The sequence below is a fragment of the Pomacea canaliculata genome, linkage group LG2 (genome assembly GCF_003073045.1).
Source record: "Pomacea canaliculata isolate SZHN2017 linkage group LG2, ASM307304v1, whole genome shotgun sequence".
Classification (NCBI taxonomy): domain Eukaryota; kingdom Metazoa; phylum Mollusca; class Gastropoda; order Architaenioglossa; family Ampullariidae; genus Pomacea; species Pomacea canaliculata.
In genome coordinates, this window is record NC_037591.1 from 14,773,866 (window position 1) to 14,799,711 (window position 25,846).

At 39.7% G+C, this 25,846-nt stretch overlaps 2 protein-coding genes across 3 annotated transcripts; one reads left to right on the forward strand and one right to left on the reverse strand.

Annotated features, from left to right (window-relative positions):
* The first annotated feature begins 733 nt into the window (after window positions 1–733).
* Window positions 734–15,517, forward strand: LOC112554582 (mucin-like protein). Of its 2 annotated transcripts, none has more exons than XM_025222426.1 (20): window positions 734–799; window positions 1,255–1,430; window positions 1,711–1,927; window positions 2,289–2,554; window positions 4,375–4,618; window positions 4,889–5,131; window positions 5,555–5,686; window positions 6,041–6,238; window positions 6,406–6,654; window positions 7,883–8,090; window positions 8,738–9,843; window positions 10,252–10,374; window positions 10,880–11,005; window positions 11,359–11,487; window positions 11,721–11,843; window positions 12,272–12,535; window positions 12,844–12,960; window positions 13,170–13,298; window positions 13,773–14,288; window positions 14,483–15,517. In XM_025222426.1, the coding sequence occupies exons 2-20, from the start codon at window positions 1,344–1,346 to the stop codon at window positions 14,515–14,517; spliced, it is 4,512 nt and encodes a 1,503-aa protein (XP_025078211.1). In that variant the 5' UTR covers window positions 734–799; window positions 1,255–1,343; the 3' UTR covers window positions 14,518–15,517. The 2 variants fall into 2 exon arrangements, with proteins under 2 accessions (XP_025078211.1, XP_025078220.1); XM_025222435.1 differs by having other exon boundaries at window positions 14,163–14,288; window positions 14,483–15,516.
* Window positions 15,518–16,022: 505 nt separating this feature from the next.
* Window positions 16,023–17,854, reverse strand: LOC112554896 (hepatic leukemia factor-like). The gene is made up of 2 exons (XM_025222977.1): window positions 16,913–17,854; window positions 16,023–16,441 (listed from the first exon to the last, which is right to left on the reverse strand). The coding sequence occupies exons 1-2, from the start codon at window positions 17,211–17,213 to the stop codon at window positions 16,092–16,094; spliced, it is 651 nt and encodes a 216-aa protein (XP_025078762.1). The 5' UTR covers window positions 17,214–17,854; the 3' UTR covers window positions 16,023–16,091.
* Between the last annotated feature and the right edge of the window lie 7,992 nt (window positions 17,855–25,846).

Consider the following 25,846-nt stretch of genomic DNA (forward strand, 5'->3'; position numbering starts at 1 on the left):
TCTTTACGTGAGGAACTATGACGTACTGTATACTGTACAAATTCTTAAACTGTACAGGTGAATTCTAATAGTAATGTTACTTAAACATGTATTATAAATAAGCATCTTTGTATCGTCAGGCTTCTATCCGTACGGAGACAGTGCAGGCGACGGGATACTCGGACAATCCCTGTTTGAAACCCTGACGATAACTTTTCAAGATAACGGATTTCCGTTTGGAGAGAATGAACTCGACGCAGTCAATGTAAGCTATTTAATGACTTCATAGTCACAGTGGTTTGGGTCTGTCTCTAACTGTTTAAAAACGAGCTAGTCTGACCGTCTGAAACAATGACGTCATCTAGGTTTAAAGTAGATATTTCATACGAAACTTCTTCTCACCTAAAAATAACGAAACTCAGCTTCTGAAAACAGTAACTTGAATTTCGAGAAAATCCAATTATAGTTTTGTAGCAGATAGCTAAAACAGCATAGTTTGTATGTTTTATTTAGTTTAGTCGAACTGAGTTTGGCTTTTTAATAGCGTCTTGCTTATACTCCACAGCTATTTAAACGTGCTGAGAAAAGAAATGAAACTTTTCCTTTATCAATCACATTTCAATAATTATTTCAAGCAAGCAATAATTTTGTAGTAAATTATAAGTGCCCTAATGTTCATGATGACTTTCTTGTTTGTTGACACTTTTTTAGGTGGGTAGGGATGGAATCTTGTCTTTGAGAAGGATTGCGTATGGCCTGTGTTTGACTCGCACCCGCAAAGTGGTCTGTGCATATTGCGCCTACATCAGCAATGAGCAAAGTAAAACAAATAGCTCACCATTTCATTCAATTAACGAAAATTGAAACTAATGGCTAAAAGGGACGTGCTTTTTCATCGGCGTTTACCTTTCCTGCATCTTATTGTTTCGAAAAAAAAAGTACAAAATGCAAAAAAAAAAAAAATAATAATAATAATAAAAAGTTAAATGTACTCTAATTTCAATCGGTTAATCAATGTTGTTTTTATTAATGCAGATCTTGAGCACTTTAAGAAAAACCTATAAGAAAGCTTGTAAATGTGAAGAATAATATTTGAAAATGTTTATTGTATATTATTAGCGGTACATATGTATAAAGTCAACGTTCGACTAACTGCATTTTAAGAACGTCATAGTTTTTCAGTAACATTAACATTCAGTGTAGTATCAACGTAATGTTCAGGCTTGGTCTGGACGTCCTTAGGTACGAACATACATGTATGTCCATTCTATGTAGGTGTGTACTACCATCTTTATGATAACACCGCCACAGACAGCACAGTGCTAGACAAAGCCACGTACGATGTCCAGGATTTCACGAGGTCAATGACCTTCCAGGCGAGCGTCGTCATCGTGGTCACGTGGGATCGTGTACAGCAGTACTTCCCGTCTGTCGACTACAAACCGACTAACGTAAGGCAATGTCTTCTGAAGCCCTGGCATAGATTAGTTTTTACTTGAAACAAGGTTTTATTCGTTAAATTTTCCTTACATCATGCTTGTCTTTGTCGTTCGTACATGCTCAAAGATGCGGTCTGATGTACGCATGCACAGTCACAGGATTACTTACGTAAGTGCGTGCACAGGCAACCACACACACACAAACGAAAAAGGGAGGCAAACGTGAATATAAAAATGACATCCAAAGTATTTTAGACCTCTTCCATCAGACGACAATAATTTTGTCACACAGATGGGTGACGCCACGTTTCAAGTGGCTCTGGTCACCGACTGGTCTGAGTCTTACGCTCTGGTCCAGTACCGGGTGGGTCACATGACCTGGCGATACCCAGGCCGCTGGTACAGCATTCAAATGGGAGTCGCTAAAGGAGAAATCACAACATTCCAGCCAAATGTGTATTCTGGAACTGAACTGGCCTATGAAATCGACTCGTTCTATGGAAATTCAGGTCAGTCTCAAGTGCTTTGGTGAAAACCTTTAAATACTATTTGCATCACTTCAGTAGTTCAAGTTTGCTTAGTTGTCTGAGCGATGGATGGGTCTTAAATGAGAGCGAACGACAGAGTGGGTAAATGAGTAAATTAGGCAGAAGACCCTACAACCGCCCCCCCCCCCAAAAAAAAAAAAAAAAAAAGAGAGAGAAAGGGAATAGAGAAAGACAACTGGAATATTAGAATAGATTCACAGTCATTTGAAAATAGGAGTAACAACGACAATGACGTTTATCAACAAGATTAATATTGATCATAAAAAAGAAGCGCTTTCACATGACAATACTTTATTGTTTCCTCCCTCAATCTTTTGATCAGGATACAAAGGGTACTGGGTGTACCAGTTAGGAAAGATCCCAGCCAGCTACACCAAGACATGCCAAGCCTGGCTTCGTAGGAACAAGAACCTGAAAAAACAGCGAGAGGCAGGTTTTGCCGCCCTACCCAAGTGCCCCTGTTCCAGGAGAGGCATTTTCAGAGCTGTCGTCAGACAGTGGAGGTTTCATCGCAGAGACGAGCGAAATCAGTTCGAGTGCGTCATCCTCAACGTGGCTCGCACAGGACAGTTCGCTCCCTTTGGGAAGGTCTGTATGGAAGTCCAGAGACAATATATACAGTGGAACCTCGGTTAACGAACTTAATCCGTTCTGGAAAACTGTTCATTATCCGAAATGTTCGTTATCCGAAACAATTTTTTCCATAAGAAATAAAGGAAATAGATTTAATTGGTTCCCAGCCCCTGTTGACTCGCTAATATTTGAAAGTTGCAGGCTATATAGGTATTTGTTTTAATGAGAACAGTTATAATGCAGTTTAAATGAAGTTAAATAAAAAAACATTAACGAAAGAATTTAAACATCAGAAAACTTGCCGTTTTGACGGCGTGGATGGAAGCAGGTGTGGGGAGGAAGGGGTGGAATTACTGCTTTGATTCCCCCTCCATGAGCACACGTGACATTATAAAATCGGGGGTAACCTTTTTCTGTAGCTTTGAGGTTAAAGGAAAAAAACTTGTCCAGTGTCTGTTCCTTCTGTCTTTTTTGTAAAACACTTCGGTAAGACGACATCACATATCCGACAGACGCATGCCACCTTCATACTTTGAAATCATTTCCTTTTTCAATTCATTTGTTGGCCGCTTCCTTGTCATTACCTCACTACTATTAATTGCTCTTAATCCTCTTTGGAATCATGATTGAGGATTATCTTATTAAAATAAAGCATAACAATCACGAAATAAGAAGGATGCGCATAGATAAGGAACGACCGATCGTAACTGTGTCTCGAGCGCGAATGATTACATGCTGGTCGGTCACGTGGCTGTTCGTTATCCGAAATTTTGTTCGCTATCCGAGACAAACTTTTAACGAAATTTTTGTTCGTTAACCGAAATATTCGCTATCCGAGGCGTTCGCTAACCGAGGTTCCACTGTAAGTCTATAAGTTAGGGGTTAGGAGCCTCCGTCCTCCAGGCCTTATACGCCCCACTAAATTATTTGATGCAGCCTACCGAGGCAATCGCATAATTTAGTAAATCTACAAGCTTTTTCATACCAACATAAATTTATATTAAGTAGACGACATTCATAAGGTACGCTTGTAGGGACAAGCAAAGAGCGTTGATCACGGGATAGACACATAACGGGACAGACAAGTATGCTTCTTATCTGCTGGCCGCGGCCTAAATTGTCGAGTTCGAAGAATTGTGCATACCCAAAGCCGAGGTTTGATGTCGACTGTTAATACGTTCTTCTACCATGTCAGTTTATATCGTCGACTTTGCTGTGTACCTTACTGAAAAGCTTCGACTTACAAATGTCCAACATTCTTGGATTCTCAAAGGAAAAGGAAATGAAAAAGATTTGGCCGGCAAAAAAATTGTTTGGGCTTATAAATGTAGTTGAATATATGAAAGTATGTCTGTGTGTGTAGCATGTGTGTGCAGCCATGAACTCCTCCATCAGAAGTACTAAATAGTAATGATTATGATGATTAATATTAATGACCTTTCATTGTACGATCACAGCCAGAAAAGTGTGCATTAGAGGAAAAAAGCGGTTTTTGTTACTATATATATTCTATTTCCTCTAGGAGATTACTAATTATAAATACATATTTCACACAGATTCTACACATTTGTTTATCTATGCTTTTGAAAGGATTACAGCATATTTTTCGCGCATTTTATTAAGAGCAAGTGGATTTTAGTGGCTCAGAGGACAGTAGCGGTAGGCAGGCTGCGGTTGACTATGTTTCAAAGGTGTTCAACACACCGTGGCAAAGGTTGATGAAACTGTTACAGTCTTTTACTATGTGAGAGCGTTTTGGGATAGCGAGTCCACAAAAAAGTGACTGTTGACGTTTCTGTTGTTAAACATATTCATCTATAAGTCTGTTTGTTCAGGAGTGTTGCTACTCGACCAATCCTCTGAAGCCAGACACACTTGACATGCTCATCACATCTCCACCTTTTGCCGGGGCGGCGCTGGCCTTTAACCCTTTGGTCTTCGCTCAAGAGAAGCTGTACGACGCTGAGGACAGGATCCCACATGTTGCTTGTTGTGAGCACGGGACAAACAAACAATGTCGTCGCTACTACAATCTACGACCCATCGGAAAATGCGACCCCAATCCAGCGATGCAATGGAGTGAGTGAATTATGCATCTTGATAAAACTTTCTTATTGAGTAACGATATGGTCAACCCCTTTGAATAGCGGGTACGATGATCCGGTACGATCCATTGTTTACAGGGGAGTGGGGAGTGGGGCTTGGAGATGAGTGCCGTTAATGCACTGCCCTTAATGAACATAGTAATAGGGTTATTTTAGTGGGTTTTTTTTAATTGGTGTGCTTTTATTTACATGTATCAGTAAACACGTGATCTTTTGTAAACGATAGTATTTCCTGTCTCGTCAGCTCCCTTGTACGGTGACCCCCAGATAACGACCATGGATGGCAGGAGGTATCTCTATAACGGTCTGGCAGAGATCACGCTGGTCAAAATAAACACGTCAAACGTCAGTTTCACCCTTCAGGCCCGGACGCAGAGGGCGGAGCTTCGGCTGGGAACGCCCACCAACGGGACTGTCTTTACGGCGGTCGGGGCGGAGGAGAACGGAGTGAGGGTCTTCCTGCAGATCGACCCCAACACTAACACCAGTAAGTTCTTCCGGATTGTCTTCTCAATTCGAACCTGTGTGTGTGTGTGTTGTTTATTTTTTGTTTGTTTTTTTTAAGAAAGAGGTGGGCTTTAGTTTGGCTTCGTTTTTCTACAGATTATGAAATCAAATTTAGCGCAGTGAGCCACACACAAATAAAACCAAAAAAATTCATTCAGCCGTTTGAAGTCAAGTGAGACCTATTGTCTGCTGCTATTCATTTATTAAGCACTTTTACCTCTCCTATCCAAAGAAACTGATTTGTTTGTGTTTATGGCTCTCATTTGTCTGCTTCTTTTGCTTTTGAATCTGTACATCAAACTTAGGGTGTTGTCTTTTCCTCCGATTTTCAAAACAAGTGATTGCTGCTACATTTGAGCGATTCAGTTTCTCAAGCTGAATCCATGTCCTTTATTTCTAACAGCTCTGATCGTCTACGCTGGTGGTAGAGACTACACTACCCGTTTCAATAAAGAGGGAGACGACTTCATTGTTGACGACGGAAGTGTTTTACTGACACGAGATAACGACACGTGTGTCGTCAGCTTTCCGTCAGGTGAGTGACGGCGTCACAGACACGTTTCACTTGACAGGGGAGCTTATCACTTAAATGTTACATAATAATTCAAGCGCTGTTTCTTCATTAGCCATTATCAGATATTGAGTATTAAGACAGGATTTGTTGTAATGAAAAGAAACCCCCAATAAAGAACCGTGTTCTTTTATGATGTTCTTACTCCTGAGTCGCAGACGTTAGTGAACTGCTTTCCTTTCCCTGAAAAACAGATTAATTTTAAAAAATACAACTACCAAAAAAAGAGCTTGAAAAAAGAGCGGAATTTCCACCTAAACATTTGTGAATAAGATTATTATTGCGTTTTAATACTTTTTACATTCATCTTTTGTCAAGGTATAAGCCTGCAGATTTACATCCGTATGAAAGCCTTGGTGATAGGAATTGCCATGCCTCACAACTTCCAGACTTTGACAAAAGGGATGCTGGGAAACTTCAATGGCGACGAGACAGACGACTTCATTCTGCCAAGTGGAGAGCGTCTGAACAACAGTTTGAGCGAGCGGCAGATTTTCAACTTGTTTGCCAACAAATGTAAGATGCACAAACCACCAAACCGTACACAGTGTGAATGATCTTGGCTGCTTTTTTTACAAAAATGAAAAGGATAAAGGCTGATAGACTAGATCCTGTCTGCTGAGATACGTTCCTATATGTATAAGATAATGTCCAGAGTTCCTGAGGGTCTCAATTGTCCTTAGGGCTGGTCAACGCCAACAACAGCGTCATGCGATACGAGGCCAGAATGGGTCCAGCGGACTTCTATCGCCAAGACTTTCAACCTGTCTTCCTGGACGAGGTGGACCCGTCTCGACTAACACAAGCCAAGAATCTGTGTGGAGACACCAACATGCCCTGCATCTACGACTTCCTGGCCACTGGAGACGAAAGCTTTGCTTTTCAGACGTCAGACCTCCGAAACCTGTCCGACATCCTCATCCAGCAGAGCAGTCAGTAATCATATAAATGTCAGAGTTAAAGAAATGTTGTCTTGTCTGTACACGTATATAATGTGGCGTTAGTTATTTGACACTGGTGTTGATATTCGTCGATAGCGCATGACACTTTGACACTTAAAATTTCGTTGTAGGTGCAAGTTATCGCGGAACCTATAAAAGGTCCAAACCTCCGGTATAGGTATAATAACATTTTTATATAGATCTATTCTACAACTATCTACGATATGAATACATACGATAAGATTTCAGTACAATAAAGTCTCTTCATTTAGACTTTCCGTATTGCGTCCCCTCTTAGATACGACCCCAGATTTTATGTCCTGACTTATTTCACTGTGTTAACGTCTTTTAAAAACACCTTCACAGCAGGACCTACAGCCATTTGTGCTGTATGAAATCTTTAGCAGAAGTCAAGTGTTGAGAAGTATTAAATATTTTTTAAGTACTGCTTCAGGCTGACTGTTTGACCTATGTTATGACTTTCTGGAAAAATAACGTGAAATAAATTAAGTACAATTTGAAATAGACTGGTTATTTGTTGGGTTACAAGTCATTTCTACCCAAACCATATCGCTTCACTCATATCTACCACCCACCTGAATATAATCTACCCCGCCTTGACATGCCGTCCCACATAGGTACACATCGTCCCAATATCCAAAGTTGAATTGATTCAGACCTAAAAGAATCATCAATCACTGTCGACATAAGTAGATATTTATGTCAAACATTACCAACAGAGCTATGTGTTGTTTGAGCAGATTTAGCTACCATCTTATTCAACGAAAATGACTGCTGTGCAATAAACAGAGAACAAATCGCACAATTAGGTATAAACAAGTTTTAAAAAAAAATTTGTCATTATTCTTGAGTTTGAAGGTTCGTATTTAATGTATATGCAGATGTACCTGTAGAGTTATGTTCCCTAGAAATCTGACGTCACGCACAACAATGGCAGAATAAGAAAGAATCCCTGAGTGAAAGCTAAAGTATCAAAAAGAATTGTATTTTGGTTTTAAGAGTTTAATATCAGCATTTAAATGCATGAACTTTAATGTGTGGGTACTTGAGGTCATAGTTCATGGAATAAAGCAGAAGCTGATGTCCTCACAATGAAGCACTCAGTGACGATCTGTCTTGAGTTTTAGCGATTCTAACCCTGACGTGTAAAGGTTTAGTGTTGATTTTGTCTTATTTGTTATTTTTTATGTGTTGCCAGAGAACACAGCGCCAGTCCTACAGGTGCCTGAAGCTGTTTACGTCACTATACACGTCGTAGCAGCGTTTGTCGTCACTGGCGTTGATCCTGACGTCAGTGACAGTTTGACCTATCGATTGTTAGATGACGCAAACGGAATTCTAAGAATAGATCAATCAACTGGGGAAGTCAGCGTCAACATGACATCTTTAACACCCTTCAAAATCGAGTAAGACTCTCCTTCTGTTAGAAAACTGCATTTCTACAAGCCGTTAACATTGGATAATATGTTCTGTGTAGATTTGTGTGAAGCAACGTGCCTTTGATTTGATATGATTCAAACATAAATAAATTATTCAGGGCTTCTGCTAAGGCTAAATTCTGTGGGGTCCCAGGAACCCCTTCTTCAGATTTTTAAGGGGTCCCTGTTCTTCGCCCAAATTTGAAGGGGACCCTATTGACGAAAATTGAAGGGGTCCTCCGAACTTTTAATGCGTACTGTACGCAATTTTTTGCGTAAGCAGAAGCCCTGTAATTATGTAATAATTACGATGCATTTAAGCAGAGCTATTTATTTCAACGGCGATAATATCGCTTACAACGGACAATGGTAACTACGTTATAAAATGGACATTTCATTATTTAACTCATTATCGTTAAAAGTCTCCATCACTACATTCAAAGCTATTACGTTTATTACCAAAGTAAGCGATGGTGATTAAACAATGAAATATTTAATGCAAAACTAAGGTAGATCTTTAATCATGGCCTTCGGTAAAGTTAAGGCTTTCTGATGATCCCCTACAGATTTGTGTAGAAAACATGAGCTGGTGTTTCAAATCGTATTTAGAGTTCTTTCCATTCTGCTCATTTTAGGATTTATGCCGTGGACTCAGTGGGCACTCAGTCTCCTGTAGAGTCCATTCCAATCGTCGCCTGCTCCGGGTGTTCAGGTCACGGCACGTGCAACATGTCGGACACTAGAGACGTGCTGGGTGACCACGACTTCCAGTTCGCCGTCTGTCGGTGCGGACCGGCCTGGGCGGGAGACAACTGCGAACTGGACAAAGACGGGTGCAGTGACAGCCCTTGCCACCCTCTTCGGACCTGCACAGACATACCAGCCAGTCGACAAGGCGATAGTGATATCGGGTACACATGCAGCGCGTGTCCTCAGGGGTTCTTTATGAAGAACGATTCCAAGGACTGTTTCGACGTCGACGAATGTCTCATCAGTACGTTACATGGCTGCGACATGATTTGCACCAACACGTACGGCAGTTACGAATGTTCCTGTCAGGAAGGCTATCGTCTGAGCACTAACGGTCATTCCTGTACTGACGTCAACGAATGTATTGAGAGAACTCACGACTGTCAGCAGATCTGTACCAACACTGCTGGCGGCTTCCAGTGCGAGTGCGAGGCAGGCTACACCTACGACAGCACCTCGAAGTCTTGTACTGTGAATGCCGACTTTCCTCAGGTTTGCAGGACCAGTACCTGCTCTCAGGGCTGCAGAGTCATCACGGATGCTGCAAAGATCAGCCGACCGCAGTGTTTCTGTTATCTCGGTTACGACCTGGACGTCAGGGACAACGCGACGTGCGTGGACCGCGATGAATGTCGGGACAAAGTGTGTGACCAGGTGTGTAACAACACGGCGGGCGGCTTCTCCTGCTCCTGCTACGACGGCTTCGCCCTGAACAAGGATGAGCGCACGTGCTCGGCCTGCCCGTATCTCAAGTACGGCCCCGAGTGTCGCCAGACGTGCACGTGCAGTGGCAGGAGCGTAGCGTGTCATCCTGTACGGGGCTGCGTCTGTCAGGACGGCTGGACTGGCACTACGTGCGCGGATGACGTAGACGAATGTGTAGAGAACCCGGATGTGTGCGGCTCCGATCAGACATGCGTCAACAACAAGGGATCTTACTCTTGTGTCTGTCGTTCGGGTTACGCTTCTGACGACAGCGGAGTCTGTCGAGGTATGTTTGTGAGATCTCGTTGCTTGGGCTACACTTTACCTCATAACTATAGTAATGACAACGACAAAGATGACGATGATGTTTCTTATTATTGTTATTGTTGTATTTTACTAAGTTGTTTTGTGATATCGCATTGATACCCCGGGCACTGTTTTTTTAATGCACTGTTGTTGTTCTGCTTGTCTTGGGATTAGTTCCTTTAGTTCGCCCAATGCCTGAAGCAGTTATTCTAGTTCTTAAGTTCGTTGTTTACTTGCACATTAAGTTGGATGCATTTTTCTGTGGATAAAGACATGCATAGTCATTGTTGAGATCGACTGTCTTTTCTTTAATCATGCGAGAGTAAATTTTGTTTAATGGCTCTTTCATTTTTTTTACACTACTTTATATTGTAAATTTTTTTTATAGATATTGACGAGTGTACTACAGACATCCCATGTAAAGAGAACCAACAGTGTAATAACATTCCGGGTGGCTACTACTGCAGCTGTAACCCAGGCTACACCAAGTCTAATACAGGGAACTGCACGGGTAATTTCTGTAAAAGAACTGCAGAGCGAAACTATTGTAGCATTCCAATTTTGAATGTGCTTGCTTGCCCCACAATTTTTGAATTGACTATTTTACAACGATATTTTTTGGAAAAAAATTTCAACGAATAACCAGAATCAATAAGGCAAACTGATTGGAGAATTTTAAGCTGGGCTTTAGAGAGGATTTTTCATTGATTATATGTTTAAATTTCTTGACATTAATACAGAAGGAATAAAGGGTCCAACTATATTTTGTTATACGCTGAAAAACGCAGTGGGTTGATTTACTAGGCATTTGATGTGATCGAGTTCGTTAAAAATGAAGTAAACAACAAATCATTACAATCATCAGAGCAGTATATTATAACATTAATAGCAAAAAAAGAATACACTATACTTTTGGTTTGTTTGTTTGCTTTTGATGCATTTGGTTTCCTTTTTCTAATTCTATACGCCTGCATGCCTTATAACTAACATATTAATCTACTTTAAAATGGTTTTAGATGTTAATGAATGTGCGGCCAACCGAGGAGACTGCCAGCACGACTGTGTCAACGTCCTCGGCTCCTTCAACTGCGAGTGTAAATACGGCTACAGACTCAACGCTGACCGCAAGACCTGTACTGAGGGTACTTACTTCTGTATACTTTAGTATTTTGTTAGTCAGGTTCTGCATACTCTTGTGAAACACGTACAACAATGTTATTGTAGCTACATTATTTTCTATTCCAACCCATTATTAGTACATGGTAATAAGCACATTTTTAGTGCTGTTTGTGACTGGGTCCTTAAATACTTTTGCAAATAAAATAAATAAAATTTGAATCGAAACCATAAAGTACTGCTCGCCCTCTTAGTTTGTTCGGGCCTTGCTTGCTGGAGAAGCACATGTGCACCTGTCTTTGTGCCTGAGCACGAGCACTTGAATACAGATGTGCAGACATTAACAAAAGGTTATCTGTTCTCTTACACATAACAACAGTGCGAGAAGTTTGTGTCATCCCGACGACATGCAGCAAAGCCGACGGATGTACCCTTGACGATAACAACAATGACTTGTGTTTCTGTAACAGCGGCTACACGATCAACCAAAATACGCAAACCTGCCAAGGTAAGTTTATACATGAGAATGAGCCCGTGATTTTGCATATTTGCATGTGTTTGCGTGCGTGTATGCATACTTGAGAGAGATCGAGAAAAAAACAGAGATGATGTGTCCTCTGTGAAATTGTTTGTGAATGTGCCTCAGGCATCCGTTTAGTATTAATGTTAATATTTAAAAAAAGAACTGTTTGTTGCTTGTAGTAAGATTTCAATTAAAATCACCATGTGTATTTTCACTAGACATTGATGAATGCACGACGGGGCTGGCCAACTGTTCCCACAACTGTACTAACACACCTGACAGTTTCACCTGTAGCTGTCCTGTCGGAAAGAAGCTGGATAATGACGGCCTCACGTGCTCCAGTAAGCCCAAACTTACATTACTTAAATAAATAGGAGTGCATTTGTTTTTTTTAAAAAAAGTAGTCTTTGATTAGATTTCTATGTAAGTTAAACACACAGTAGTGCAACATAATGGGAGCTACAAACAAGATATATATATAAACTTCATTTTTGTTTCTGCATCACCACGATACCGTTTTCAGAATCAGGAACTTTTACCATGCAATAAAACCACGTGAGTGTTGTCCATAAGCATTCATAATGAATAGTGCTCAGTGACTGAGTTGATAGTTTGACTGTGATCTCACACACACACAAAATAACACGAATACATACAGAGAGAGTGATCGCCTCAAAACACGAAATGTTAATGTTTACTTGCTTGTTTGTTGTTTTTGGCTTTTTTTTCTTTTTTACGAATATCATTTCTTAAATATTTTCCGTTACAGCCTGCTTGCCTGGGACGTTCGGACCTAACTGCACTCAAGTGTGCGCATGCGCAGCTGGGGCGGAACGCTGTGACGCTGTTTCCGGTTGCGTGTGTCGTCAAGGTTGGGAAGGCGAAAAATGTGACAAAGATGTTGATGAGTGTCAGCAAAGAACGTTGCCTGCTAACTGTACAGGAGCAAACGTAGAATGTGTCAACACTAACGGAGGCTACACGTGCAGGTGTCGTCAGGGATACGCTGCAGACAACAACGGCGTGTGTCAAGGTTACAAATCGACTAGACTTCTTATTCAAAACAATATCAACCATTCTCTTATGAAATATTTATAGACACATTTTGAAAACTGCAAGAAATTAGAGAAATCATCAGGCATAAATAGCAACATTTACTTGAATATCTGCATGAGTGTTTAGACGCTTTGCTATGGCCGAGATAACAAAGATCGGCAGCGTACAGATGCACACATTTCTGCTGGATCAATTGAAATAAGTTTTAATTCTTTGATTAATGCTGCATTAGTTGTGCTTAAGGCCGTGTGAAATTGGTAACTTTTGTCGCTTTGTTTGACGCAGATATTAACGAATGTTCTGAGCCAGTTTGTGATCAGAATTGCAACAACACCATCGGCAGCTACGTTTGCACCTGCGACAACGGCTTCTACTGGAATACAACCACCCTGACATGCAAAGGTATCACCAGGAGAGTTTAGCCACTCATTTTTGACAGGCATTAGGCAGTAAGGAAAACACGCCAATCGAAAGTGCAAACTGTAATTTAAATGAATTTCAAGGGGATGTCATGCTATAAATTTGTGAATCATTTCCAACGCCCTTTTCTCCAGTCTCGTTATTTTTCAACAACCTACATAGAAATTGTAATTACTATGTATTTATTACAGATGTGGACGAATGCGCTACCCTGGAGACAAATGTTTGTACTCAACGCTGTGAGAATACCGCAGGATCATTCCGCTGCTCCTGTAACGTCACAGGATACATCCTGAACAACGACGGCTTCACGTGCAGATGTGAGTATGTAAAAGACCATCAAACTTTTTGTGAAAGTCACGCAAGTGAAGGACAAATAATTCACAAGTATTACATGGACCGGTATCGACAAGTCGCAGTGTTTCTTCGTCTTTTTAATAGTTTGAGATTACATGATAAACAAAACTTCTAAAAAAGGCGTTTATTTGTTTTGCAACATCAGTGTTCTACAGCAAAATTGTTTGTTGGATGCAACAGGCACTTTCAAAGTTAACACCAATAAAACATATCGGATTTTATAAAGTTTTAACAATAGTAACAAAAAATAAAGAAAATAAAAATAAAGACTAACAAAGGTCAGTTATGATTGTGTGACTGTTGAAAATTTTAATTTCCAATTTTTGTGCATTATGTTCTTCTGACGTCTAGTGATTGACAATACCCCCGACACATTCATTCGGATTTTAAAGAAAGGATGAATGATTGTGGCTTTTATTTGTATGTATTATCAACAGTGCCAGCAATGAATTCAGAAGCCACGCAGACCCCATGGACGGAAGTGACTTCACTGAGCACTGACTTGACAAAAGTGACATCACTGAGCACTGACTTGACAAAAGTGACATCACTGAGCACTGACTTGACAAAAGTGACATCACTGAGCACTGACTTGACAAAAGTGACATCACTGAGCACTGACGACTTGACAGATGTGACATCACTGAGCACTGACAACTTGACAGATGTGACATCACTGAACACTGACAACTTGACAGATGTGACATCACTGAGCACTGACAACTTGACAGATGTGACATCACTGAACACTGACAACTCAACGGAAGAGTCTGCTACACCTTTCGCATCAGTGACTTCAAAAGCCAACGACACTGATCTCTCGACAGACGTCAGCAACACCACAGCGACAGCGGAGCTGACGACCGGACAGATCGCCGGCATCGTCGTTGGAAGTGTTGGAGGTGTCGCCGTTGTAGCAACAGCAGTTGGCTTTGTGGTGCTGAAAGTGAAAGGTACGTTGACACACAATAGGAGGGTATTAACGAATATTGCTACTGGCAGTTTTGTGTTTCCAGAGTTAGTTTGCGTTTTGTTGCGAAAACGTAACGTGATTAGCGGTAACGTGCATTACAAGCTTCTTCTAAGTCACTTTGCTGAAAGTCTCTGATGTCAGAAATGATATTTTCAGTATTTTACTGTGTTTCAGCGCACATGATGATAGGAGTTCAACCGTTGGGCTGAAAAACGTTGTTCCAGCTCCAAGATGAAAATAAAGCACAAGTCTTTTTGAAAATGTCGCACATTTACAAGAAAATACAGAGTTACAAACTGTCATGTTTTTATGTTTCGGTATTATATATAAATCTGACATAAATATAAAAGTCTCTTGGCTATATGCAGTAGATCATTTTTAAACTTTCCAATTAATTGAATAAAATAAATGAGACTCGCAGTAATACTATTTTTTATCATAATCAACTAATTGAAGTAAACTGGGACAACAAATTGTGTCTTTCAGTATCACTTCTTTTGTTTATTTTCTGTTTTAAAACAAATAAGTAATCATTTAGAATGTTCCTTCCTCTAAAAATGCCTATTAATATATTGTACATGTCGCATCTGAATTTCTTTAACTTCTACTTTTTATGGGGTTCTTCCATTTACGTTTTAACTGTAATGTAGTTTTAAACTGTGCTAGCGAGTACATTATCTTGAATTTTTCTACGAATAGACTTAACCAATATTTTGTGTGTTATTTTTCTGTCGTGTTATCAATTAAAACGTTTTTCACTTCTGATATTATATTTCTTAAAATAACGTAGATTGTAAGCTTACGATTATGATAACGTTTATACCATGATCATCATTCATCACTAAAAAACTTCTATCAAGTGCACAGAGAACCTTTGCTTTCCACATAGTTATTTCGATTTAAGAAAAACTAGCTGAACGAATACTTTTGGACAGGAGCAAAGTCTGAGATAATCAGGTCAGAGTTCTTTTTAAGAGAACGAATTATGATTTACTTTTACAATCCGTGTCACAAAGATAAAATCACTCTTAAAGGCATAAGACATGTAGTAACGATGAACAGAACTGTGTGGGAGGCAAAACAAGCAGAACCCCAGTCAAGACACCAAGAAGGGCAAGTGGGGCTAGATATCACACAATTAGAAAAAAATCATTTTTTCAATAGAAACGTGCCATTTTCACACATTGTTATAAAAGTGTCTCAAATGCAGTTTTTAATTAAAAAAGTGTGTTTCAATATGTGATGGAACTTCCTGTTATTTTCAACACGTTTGAAGGTATTATTTGCGCCATACTGGAACTGAATGTGATGTAGTGTGATGTTGTTGTTAAGATGCTTGTAACATCATAGGCTTGATGCAAGATATGCATATGTTGTAGTTTTACTTGCATCCACAGTGTTTTGTTGTCATTCCCCACCTTCCTTCCCTTGCTGACCATATTAACAAATGTTAACAAGCTCCTCGTATTGCTACAGCTTGTTGAGGGTAATACAAAACTAGCAACAGCATTCAGCACTTTACAAATGTACCATCCAAGTAAAAACTGGTCTGCACGAACACTCACTCAGATTTAAAGTAATGAAACACCTTTCCTGATACCCTTGTTTGATAAGTTGAGTGAGAGACAGAGAGACTGAAAGAGAGAACATGAATGCCATCTAGAACAGTAATAAATATTAACATCTGCAATATTATGAATCACTTTTACTCGACTAGAGGAATAGCATTACACTTCAATATACTGCCGATATAATCAGAAAAGGATTTCAGGTTTTGAAACTGTCATTTCTTGTGAGCAGACTGCTGCTTAACTGCGTTTTCGGCCCACGCGAGCGCTTTTCGGAACATGTCCTCTGGATCTTCATTAAGAAGAATGCACAGGTCTCGTACTGTTTGTGTCTTGGCTCTCTCCTCGTCATCCAGAGAAGCCTGCTCCTTCTGCAGCTTGCATGTGCTTATGAGCAGCCCCTCCATTCGCTGCTTGCGCAGGTCACGTGACCGCTTGGCTGCGAGGTTGTTGAGCTTTCGTCTTTCATAGTATTTCGCATCCTTCGCTTCCGTGGGGATCGGTTTACTCACGGCCCTCGTGTGCTTGGAGACTTGCTGCAGGGAGGCAGTCGGGTCACTCGAAGCTGTAATACAGGAAAGGTCGTAATTTGAAAAAATATATATATACAATGTGTAATGTATCATATTTTATAGGTAAGCATAGTCATACGAGAAAAAGTGTAGCATATCCTGTGCACGTTGTCTCGGGCATGTCATGCTAAAAATAGTCGAGAGAACCAGGTACACACATCGAATATGTTTGCAACTATCTAAACAACCGTCGTGTACAGACTTCTAAGCACATAAAACAAAAGGAAGAAAACCAGCGCCTGCAACGACTGATAATAAACTAAACACTATCTAGGGCAAGCTGTTCATAACTGAGGACAGCGCTGTGCTGTGTGTGTGCGTGCTGTAGTTGATTGGCATCTTCTCTCGACTAAAAAACTTAAGCTGTAGGTTATGACTCTTCATGAGGTAAATCCATTTACCTTCCATATACAACAACGAATAGAGAAGGTAACAGCGAGAAAAAAGAGAAGAGAGTTCCTTACCTGGACGAAGAATAGCTGGAGAAGCCAATGGAAATTGTGCCTTTAGTGGACGTTCATTTGGCATGGTGGGTGCAGGGAAACCCCGAGGACCTCCGTAATTTTGCATGGTGGGTGCAGGGAAACCCCGAGGACCTCCATAATTTGGCATGGTGGGTGCGCGGAAACCCTGGGGACTCCATAATTTGGCATGGTGGGTGCAGGGAAACCTTGGGGACCTCCATAATTTGGCATGGTGGGTGCAGGGAAACCCTGAGGACCCCCATAATTTGGCTTGGTGGGTGCAGGGAAACCCCGAGGACATCCATAATCATACTGTTGCTTATAGTTAGGCAATGCATAAAAAGTAGCGCCAGCATTCGATATCATCGCTGGAGGTTGATATCCATATGCAGGCTCTGTCTCGGCGTCTTGTGTAGGTAGTGATTCAATATGCTGAATCACGTCAGAGGTCAGGGGAGGAAGAGAGAGGTTAATGTCGGGAGTTAGCTTCGCGGCTTTCCTAGGATCGCAGGCTCCGGCCATATTTTGGTATGGCTTCCTGCACAGCATCGTCACGAGCGTTGGATACTGTGTCGCCCGGCTCGTTCTTTGCTTGTCAAACTGCCCATTGTGGTGGAGATTCTGGACGCTGGTTGTTCCCATGCTTGCAATATCTGACCCAGGTGCTGCCATGGGGGCGCTTGGAACCGGGAGACCAAGGTCACAGGAGTTGTGGACTGAAGCTGTCGGGATTTGATGGTCAGAGCTTGGTTTGGCGCAATTGGCGTTTTCTTGGGATATGTTATCTGAGCCAGCGAACACCTGTTTAGAATTTTGGTCCATAACGTTGTCATGGTGACTATTACTGTTCTGATTCTGGTTGTCTGAATACTTTATTGGATGCTGAAAAACTTTCGACAGCTCGTCAAAATTTTTAGTGGATGATGAAGCTTCCATGCAGTTCATTCTCCTTCCACTCAAATGCCTGCAAGTTACAAACCAGTTTGCCTTTAATCACAGTGATCACCAAAGACTCCTAAAAGTAAAAAACAACTAGTATACGACACATTTATTTTATAACCTTAATGAAGACGTGTTGAAGGACTTGATACAACAAAAACGCAATAACAGCGAATGAAAGGATGTGTGGTCGACCAGTCGGGATATTGCAAAAAATTGGCGCTCCAAAATTAATTTCCTATTTTTAAAATTAACAGTAGTATTAAAACAGTATTGTGTTTGCAATAGTATTAGCCATTAATAAGTATAATTAAATAGTTAATTTATCCTTTCTAAAAAATTAGATTTGTTTAATCTTTGGAGCCAGGAGTAGGAATCAGGATCACATTATTTGATGGCTCGTTGTGATGAGTCTCTCAAAAACTAGCAAGAATTATAACCGTAAATAAATAGTAGATAATTATTAAAACCGACTTTTATACTTGATCAATACGCATTACATTTGATTTTAACGTCTCAAAACGGACAGTAATTATTGGATTTGGTCTTTTCGTAGTCGCAAATCGATATGTCTTTTACAACAATTGGGTGGGCATTTTCTTTTATTTTAATTGACGATATACCTTCATTCTATAAACTTCCAGGGAATCTTATGTTTGATTACCTCGTTGATGCTCACGTTTTCTACTCATGCACCCCCCCCCCCTAATCTGTCTAACGAACCCAACTCATCTTAGCTCTAAATCAAGGCTCACAACACATGTAATTAAAGATGTGGACAACATCATGATAGATGGGAAGTATTTGCTGACAGTGTCACGTCACAACCCTTCCCCATAGCAAGTCACTAGTCACGTGACACGTGCGCCACTCACAGCCCCACTCACAGTCTGGGGTGTGTGAACATTACCCAACCTTGAAAAACATTTCATACTAGCAGCAGTTCACTGGACTACAGTTTCTCAGTTGCTGGGGAACGTGTAGCATGTATGCATAACAACTTGTAGCAACGTCACTTTATGGCTGAAGAACAGCATCTCAGAAAAAAAATTTAAAATAGTAATAAAAATGTAATTCTCACAGCAAAGACTACTCACGTGACTGTCGATGAAAATGATGGCGGGGCTTGATAACGTGTGCCGCACTCGTTGTGATTTGGTCCTGATGTTGTTCCGCTGCAACGTCTTTGAGCACCGTGACCCTGATTATATAAACCTGTCAGTGGAAATGGTCACAATTGTCTCTTCCGTCTAACGACACGTAAGGTACACGTGTTTAGCCGCAACAGTTTGTGGTGTTCACACTTACTAGCAGCCACGTAACGCGGACAGGGGTCTGCTTCTCAAGCCTCCAGACTCGTCGAGGGTCAATGATGTAATGACTTTTCGTTAGAGAATACCTACAAATTTCAAGGCTCTTGACTTAGCCCAAGGGGTTGTTGGTGATGTAACAATATCGCCTCGCATGCGCGCCGATTAGCACGTGACCAGAAGAGGCGGAGCACATTCGGTGAAAGGTCATTGTGCGGAGGGATAGTTCTGTAAGAGGGGGAGGAGCGCGGCAGCCAGCCAATGACTGGGATATGCTTGCGCCACTCGCTTTTGCTATTTTCGCACGTCTGACGTCCGTCATCTTCGTGACCAATGGCGTGCGTTCCTCCCTCAACCCTCCTCTCCACTCTCCCGTCCCCAACTCCCTGATTATGTAAGCGCTACTGAGCTGGACGGCCCCGCCTGTTGAACTTTAGCTCAATACCATGGGTTAAACAGGCGTGGAGCGGGTGCATGGACACGGCCAACTGCCCTCAGGGTCTTGCTGACGTAAACAGGTCAAAAGTTGTATAACAAACTATTCATCCCCTACTCAAAGACTGAACACCTAGCAGAGAACTATTATAGTAACAACAGAGATAACAAAAAGACATTCATTAAAGAAAAACTTCGCTTTCATCGAGTTTGATTTTTTTACCCATTACCTAAAATTACTACTTCGGCAAGAGTAGGCAAACCGTGAAAGTGGCTAAGAATTTCTCTTTGATTTAAATCGCTCTTTCTTCATGTTAATAAAGCTGAAATCGTAAAGCTTGCAGAAGACGCTCACAGTGAACGACCGTTATAAGCCATTCGCATATACGCTTATCCCTCTTTTTTGGTTTTCGTACTGCTCAGTTCTGACTGCCACAGGATAGCCATCTAAACGAAAGAGTCATAAAACCACAAACATGGCTTTGGAGCAAATAGAGGAGTCGACCATCTACTCCTCGGGGTGATGCAGGACTGACTGTGCTGTCCTTTCTTACCTCACAGTTTCCCTGGTGATCCTTTTGATCGATCATCACAGTGAACAGACGAACTCTAACGACTGCAACATTCAATCACGCTCCAACTGTTGACTGAGAGGTCACCATGCAAGAGATATACTCATGGCGAGAAAGACTGGTTTCAATCCGGGGAGAGAGTGTGTGGAAGGTAAGAGGAGTACACGCGATTTCGGTTACTAAGTGGTCATGCTTTGCTAATTGCTTCAACCTGGATCACAAGTAACCCCTCCTCTCTCCTGCCACTTTTCTGATGAGCCACAATGACAAATTCTGACTTTTTATATATTTACATTGAAAATAGAGCACACTTCCCATTTAAATTGCCCACTGGGACATATAAAGTTGGTTGTTATTGTTATTGATCAAGACAAGCGCATGCAAAACATTTAGTGAATCCTAATAACAATGGCAAGAAGGCCGAATTAATTGGATAAAGTTAATGATATGATTATTACTTTAGGGGAAAAAAATTGCTTCAGCCTGAACAATCACGAAGAAGTGGATTTACACACGCATATGCACGCGGGTTGAACAACTAGAGCCATTTTGTGTACAAGAGTTCACGCAACCCACGTCAGCTCTTCTACGTGTGAAACCACAAATAAGCAAGGACACGCAAGATGGCTTTTTCCATGCAAGCTGGCAGTGTTACACAGTCTACAAATCCCTCTTAAATTAAGCGTATTCAAGTACGTTAAAGCCAGCATTAGGAGATTGCATATGTTTACTAAGAACAGAAAAAATAGGATTCCAGGGCATGATAACATTCGCAAGTAGAGTTCTCTTGTTCCATAAAGACGAGATCTAGCGCTGATTATTCCAACGAACGTACATTTCGGCGTTTTGGAGTTGCTGCCCTTCACTTCTATTTTAGCGGTGGTTTTTTTTTTTTTTCGCTCGTTTTGTTTTCTTTAGCGAGTAAAGGGTTAATCGTAGGAAATATGAACAGAACGACCCAACCACAAAACTAGTGCATGTTCTCACGTTAGCTTCTTCGGATAAAAACAATAATTGTAGGCAACGCTTGCACTCAAAAACCATTCACATATAAAATGTGTAACACGTTTCTGATATATTTATATAAGGCTATATAGATATTAAAAAACATAACTTTTGCTTATTCTGTTACCCTTGTAAATAAAAATTTATCATTTGTCAACAATAAGGTAACAAAAGTTTTTGTTTCACTCTGGCTTTCGCTCTGTCATTCTTAAAACTATATTGAAACATGTATAATCAAAGTTCAAAGTCCAAAAAGTTTACTTACAACCCTCAGAGGGCATGTAGAACAAACTGTATTATACACAATAATGAAATACGTAATAAATGCACAGCATGTTTGAACAACTAAAATATGAAGAGAGTAAATAAGACAAAGTAATTAAATGTTCACTATGTAAGCAATAACAGCTTTGATCGTAATTCTTTTTCACTGAATTTGCTATGATGTTGGCAATTCGATTACTTTTTGCACCGGCGAACAACTGTCGGTGAGCAAGAGAACAGCTCGTAGTGCCATCGGGCTGCATACCCACTGTCCTCGAGTGTCTTCACAACGACCAAAAGGAAGATAGAGCAACAGTTGAAATTTTTGTTTTAATTTATATCTCTTATCCATGATCTTTAATTGAACTTTTCAGCTATATTCATAGTCACGAAGTACTATTGTCTACCCCTTACAAAAGCCTGCATGCGAAGTATGATCAAACTGAGACCAATTCAATGTGCATAAGGGTCACATCAGGCTGGATGTTATGAAGAATGACAAAAAGATTGTTTTAAAATTTGTCTACAGAGTTGCTTGACAAGTGCATTGGATTAAAACTCCACATTATTATGAAAAATGACAAAGAGATTTTTGGCACACTGCTTAGTTTTGATGACTATGTCAGTATCCTTTACAAATTTTGGGTTAACAAAGATATCACAATTTATTTTTTTGTTGCCTGATGACTACAGTGCGTTACATTGTAAAACATTTACAAAAATAAAAGCATTTGAAAGAAATAATCAAATAATGATCCATGTGAAGTTCTTTAACCAATCCTTCAGACATTGTGTTGGAAGATGTCACAGAATAGTAAGTGTCTAGAAAGTTTGTTAATTTGTTAATTAAGTTTTGAGTTTTTTTCTTTAATAAACTGTTTGCATTCCATCCTGCCAAACAAAATTCATTCATTTGAGAAGGAAGCATTTTAAACGATTATTTTGCCATTACCATGAATCTCCCGGTTTTCTTTCAATTGAATTTTGCATCAGTCTCAAGCTTGAAGTTTAAGGAAGGAAGAAAGGGAAACCGTAGTTGTATTTTTGTAATATTGCAATATTTTATTGTTGTGGGTAGGAATTTGTAAATGGTTGTTAATGGATAGCTTTTCTGACTGTCATCTAGTTTTATCAACCTTTGTTGTTTTATGTTAGTGAATCTTTTTTCTCTGCATGTGTGTACTTGAGAGATGGAAAGCAAGAGAGATTTGTGTGTGTCTTATATGAAATGCTTATTGCTGCATACTTTCATTATGCAGTGAGAGTACACCAGGAGGAAGGCGAGTTACAAAGCTGGACAACCTTTTGTTAAATGGAAGCTACATTGCAATGGTAAGCGGTGTAGTATACATATTTTGTTCAATAGAAACAATATTAAAATATGGTTTGTTGTCACTGTTCATATAAAATCTATCCTTGGTTGCATGTTATCCTATTTTTTGCCAAATGAAAACAGGCGTTGTTATTGATGTTTTGCAGTACCATTATAGTTATAAAATACCTTTTAAATTTCTCATTGAATGGAAATGGTGTTTTTTTTTAATTTAGCAAGAAACCAAGAGCAATATTTTAATAATGATGATAAGATGAGAGAATCTCCTGTTGCATGGGAGAGTAACAGTGGGTGCCAGTCTTTTCTTTTTTAATGCAAGCAGCATTGCAAATATAAGCTCTGTGAATTTCCTGTCATTTAATAAATCTTGATTTCTTGGCAATAGGCAGAATGTCTACACAGCTATGAATATAGTATCTAATATTAATGTTACGAATTAAACACATCTGGTCATTAATCACATTGAAGCAGCCTATGTTTTTAGCTTTTATTCTTGTTAGAGTAATATAATTGTAGAGTCTTGATGAACAGACCTGGGGTCCATGTGGTTGAGGAAAAGGAATAAATATGCAGAAAGGAGACTGAGTGAAATGTAGTTTTAGAGATTGGAGACAAGATCAGGTTTTTAAAAGACGGGATGGGGTTACTTTTTAAAAATTATTATTCATGATTGATGCAAGGCAATCTATTAATAATGGATTTGGCTGAGCAGAGGGCTATAATGCAGATGAATGGACCAGCTATGGGAACAGTGTATTAAGGTGTGTTCACAGTGTATTGCAGTGTGAATCTTAAGGAAAGTGTTATTGGTTGCAGTCCTAAAAGACTCACGAAGTGCAAGTGGTTTCTACAATTCTTTTGTTCTGCAGCTTGTGCCTGGAGGCGTGGGCCCAGAGATGCCTTGAGTAGATTTCTTCACTTCAGTAGTCATCCAGTCCTCATCATTCTAAACATGATATTGTGGACCTAAATAAATTGTATTATTTTGCACGATGAAAGCCAAAGCATCAATTTTTTAAGAACTTTATTGTTTGGACTATCAAGAGTAAGATTCTTAATAACAAGTTGGCTTGATAATGTGAGTAAATTCTTAAGCACAGTACTTCGTTCATCTGGTGTTAGTATTGCATTTTTGAAAATGAACTTTTGTTTGACTGTCTTACTTGAGAGGATGCTCCTTATGAAAGTAAAGCACAGGGAAATGAAGTTTATGCAAGAATACTGTCCAGAAGATTTCAGTTTACAAATGTAATAAACTTATTTATGTAAAACTTTTCCTGTTATTGAGTGCAAGTATTTGCAAGGATGTGTGTACGAACATGATGCATCATAAAGATCATATTTGCTCTCCAGCAGTAATATTTTACCTTACCAGCTGTCTGTACTTTCTTCACCTTAATCTTTATTTTGTTGTTATTTATTGTTTGACCAGCGCTGGTGTCTTCATCCTTGTGCTGGTCTTTTTGCTTGCTCATGTTTTTCGCTTGTCATCAATGATTGTCAGTTATCTCTAACATCATAACAATCAAAGTTTATTTACTGTGAAACAGGGTACAATATATCTTAATCATCTGCCAGGGAAATAACAGGAAAGATTGACACATGCTCGTGTGCCAGTAATATACTTCTGAGTATACATATCTATGTTGACTAGAGTTCTTTATAAAATATATATATACACAAAATAACAACAGTAGGTATACTCTATTAGGTCATCAAGTTCATACATCAAGACCAGAAGAGCTGATCAAGTGTATGGGTTAGGTAATGAATGAGTTTTGTGACAATTTGTTGTGCATACAGTCATTACGTATCTGTGGCCAGACCGCAAGAGCAAGAACTCACGCGCTAACACAAGATCAGGAATAGTGAGGATATGGGATGACTTCCAAAAAATTGGATTGTTACTTAAATTTGCATCTTAGGTTCCTCTGCTTAGTTCTGTTGATCTTGGAATGATAACAAGGGAGATAAGACAATTCCTGTTCCCTAGGAAGAGGTGGTGGAACCAGAAAAGAAAAATAATGAGACAATGAAGTAGCTTTACCAGCTGGTCCCATGACTAACCATCAGACAGCACCTGTTCTTTACCCAGACAGTTGGTCTTCTGGCTTTTATACATGAGGATTTTTAAACATGACTGCAGTGTCCATGAAATGCATGCATTATGGCAGAAACACTAAAACTGTCAAATATATTGCTTTATAATGTCGACAACGTGGTATGCCTACAAATACTCGTCGAGCATCCGGGTGAGATGCCCTCTATATCTTGAGATTTCGCCTGTTGTTTCTGTCTTTTGAGACGCAAGGAGCGACTTTGAAATTCTTATGCTCCTGGATAAAGTTCGTAAAATCACGCTTTAAATCAGCAATCATTTTTTTTTTATATTTTATTAATTTTTTTATGTGTTTTTCTTTCCTCAATATAAACCACTCCCAGCCACTGTGAGATTAAGTTGCTGGACGCACCTTTGCGAAGTGATCTGCAAGTCCTAAATAATTTCTAACGATTGAGCTAGTATTCAGCGAGGATTATAGGTAAAGTTAACATTTAAAACATAAGAAAACTGAAGGGCTGATGAAATGCAGTGTGGTGACATTTTTAGTATAGCAATGCATGAACTGAAACTCAACTGAAACGCAAAGGGCAAAAGCTGCGCTAAGCAATTTCAGTCGCTGGGAAATAAAACATTCAAATATAAAAATGTATGTTTCTCATATATTCACATAGAGCTAGATGTAAAAAAAACATAACTTTTGCTTGTTCTGTTACCCTTGTAAATAAAGATTTATTATTTGCCAACAATAATGTAACAAAAGTTTTGTTTCACCCTGGCTTTCATTCTGTCAGACATTCTTAAAACCATACTGAAACACGTATAATCAAAATTCAAAAAAGTTTACTCAGAACACTCAGAGGGCAAGTAGAACAAATTGTATTATACACAATAATGAAATATGTAATAAATGCACAGCATATTTGAAGAACTAAAATACACAGATTAAATGAAAACAAAGTAATTAAATGTTCACTATGTAGACAATAACTTTGATCTTAATTCTTTTTCGCCAAA

What these genes read in the sequence shown, in the direction of transcription:
- LOC112554582 (XM_025222426.1), top strand. Translation starts at nt 1,344, where the DNA reads ATGACCTTCCAGGCGAGCGTCGTCATCGTGGTCACGTGGGATCGTGTA. An exon ending in CAACTTGTTTGCCAACAAAT is followed by an intron (nt 6,239 to 6,405) that starts GTAAGATGCACA and finishes AATTGTCCTTAG; the next exon opens with GGCTGGTCAACGCCAACAAC. An exon ending in CCGCAAGACCTGTACTGAGG is followed by an intron (nt 11,006 to 11,358) that starts GTACTTACTTCT and finishes ACATAACAACAG; the next exon opens with TGCGAGAAGTTTGTGTCATC.
- LOC112554896 (XM_025222977.1), bottom strand. Translation starts at nt 17,213, where the DNA reads ATGTCCTCGGGGTTTCCCTGCACCCACCAAGCCAAATTATGGGGGTCC. An exon ending in TCCAGCTATTCTTCGTCCAG is followed by an intron (nt 16,442 to 16,912) that starts GTAAGGAACTCT and finishes CCTGTATTACAG; the next exon opens with CTTCGAGTGACCCGACTGCC.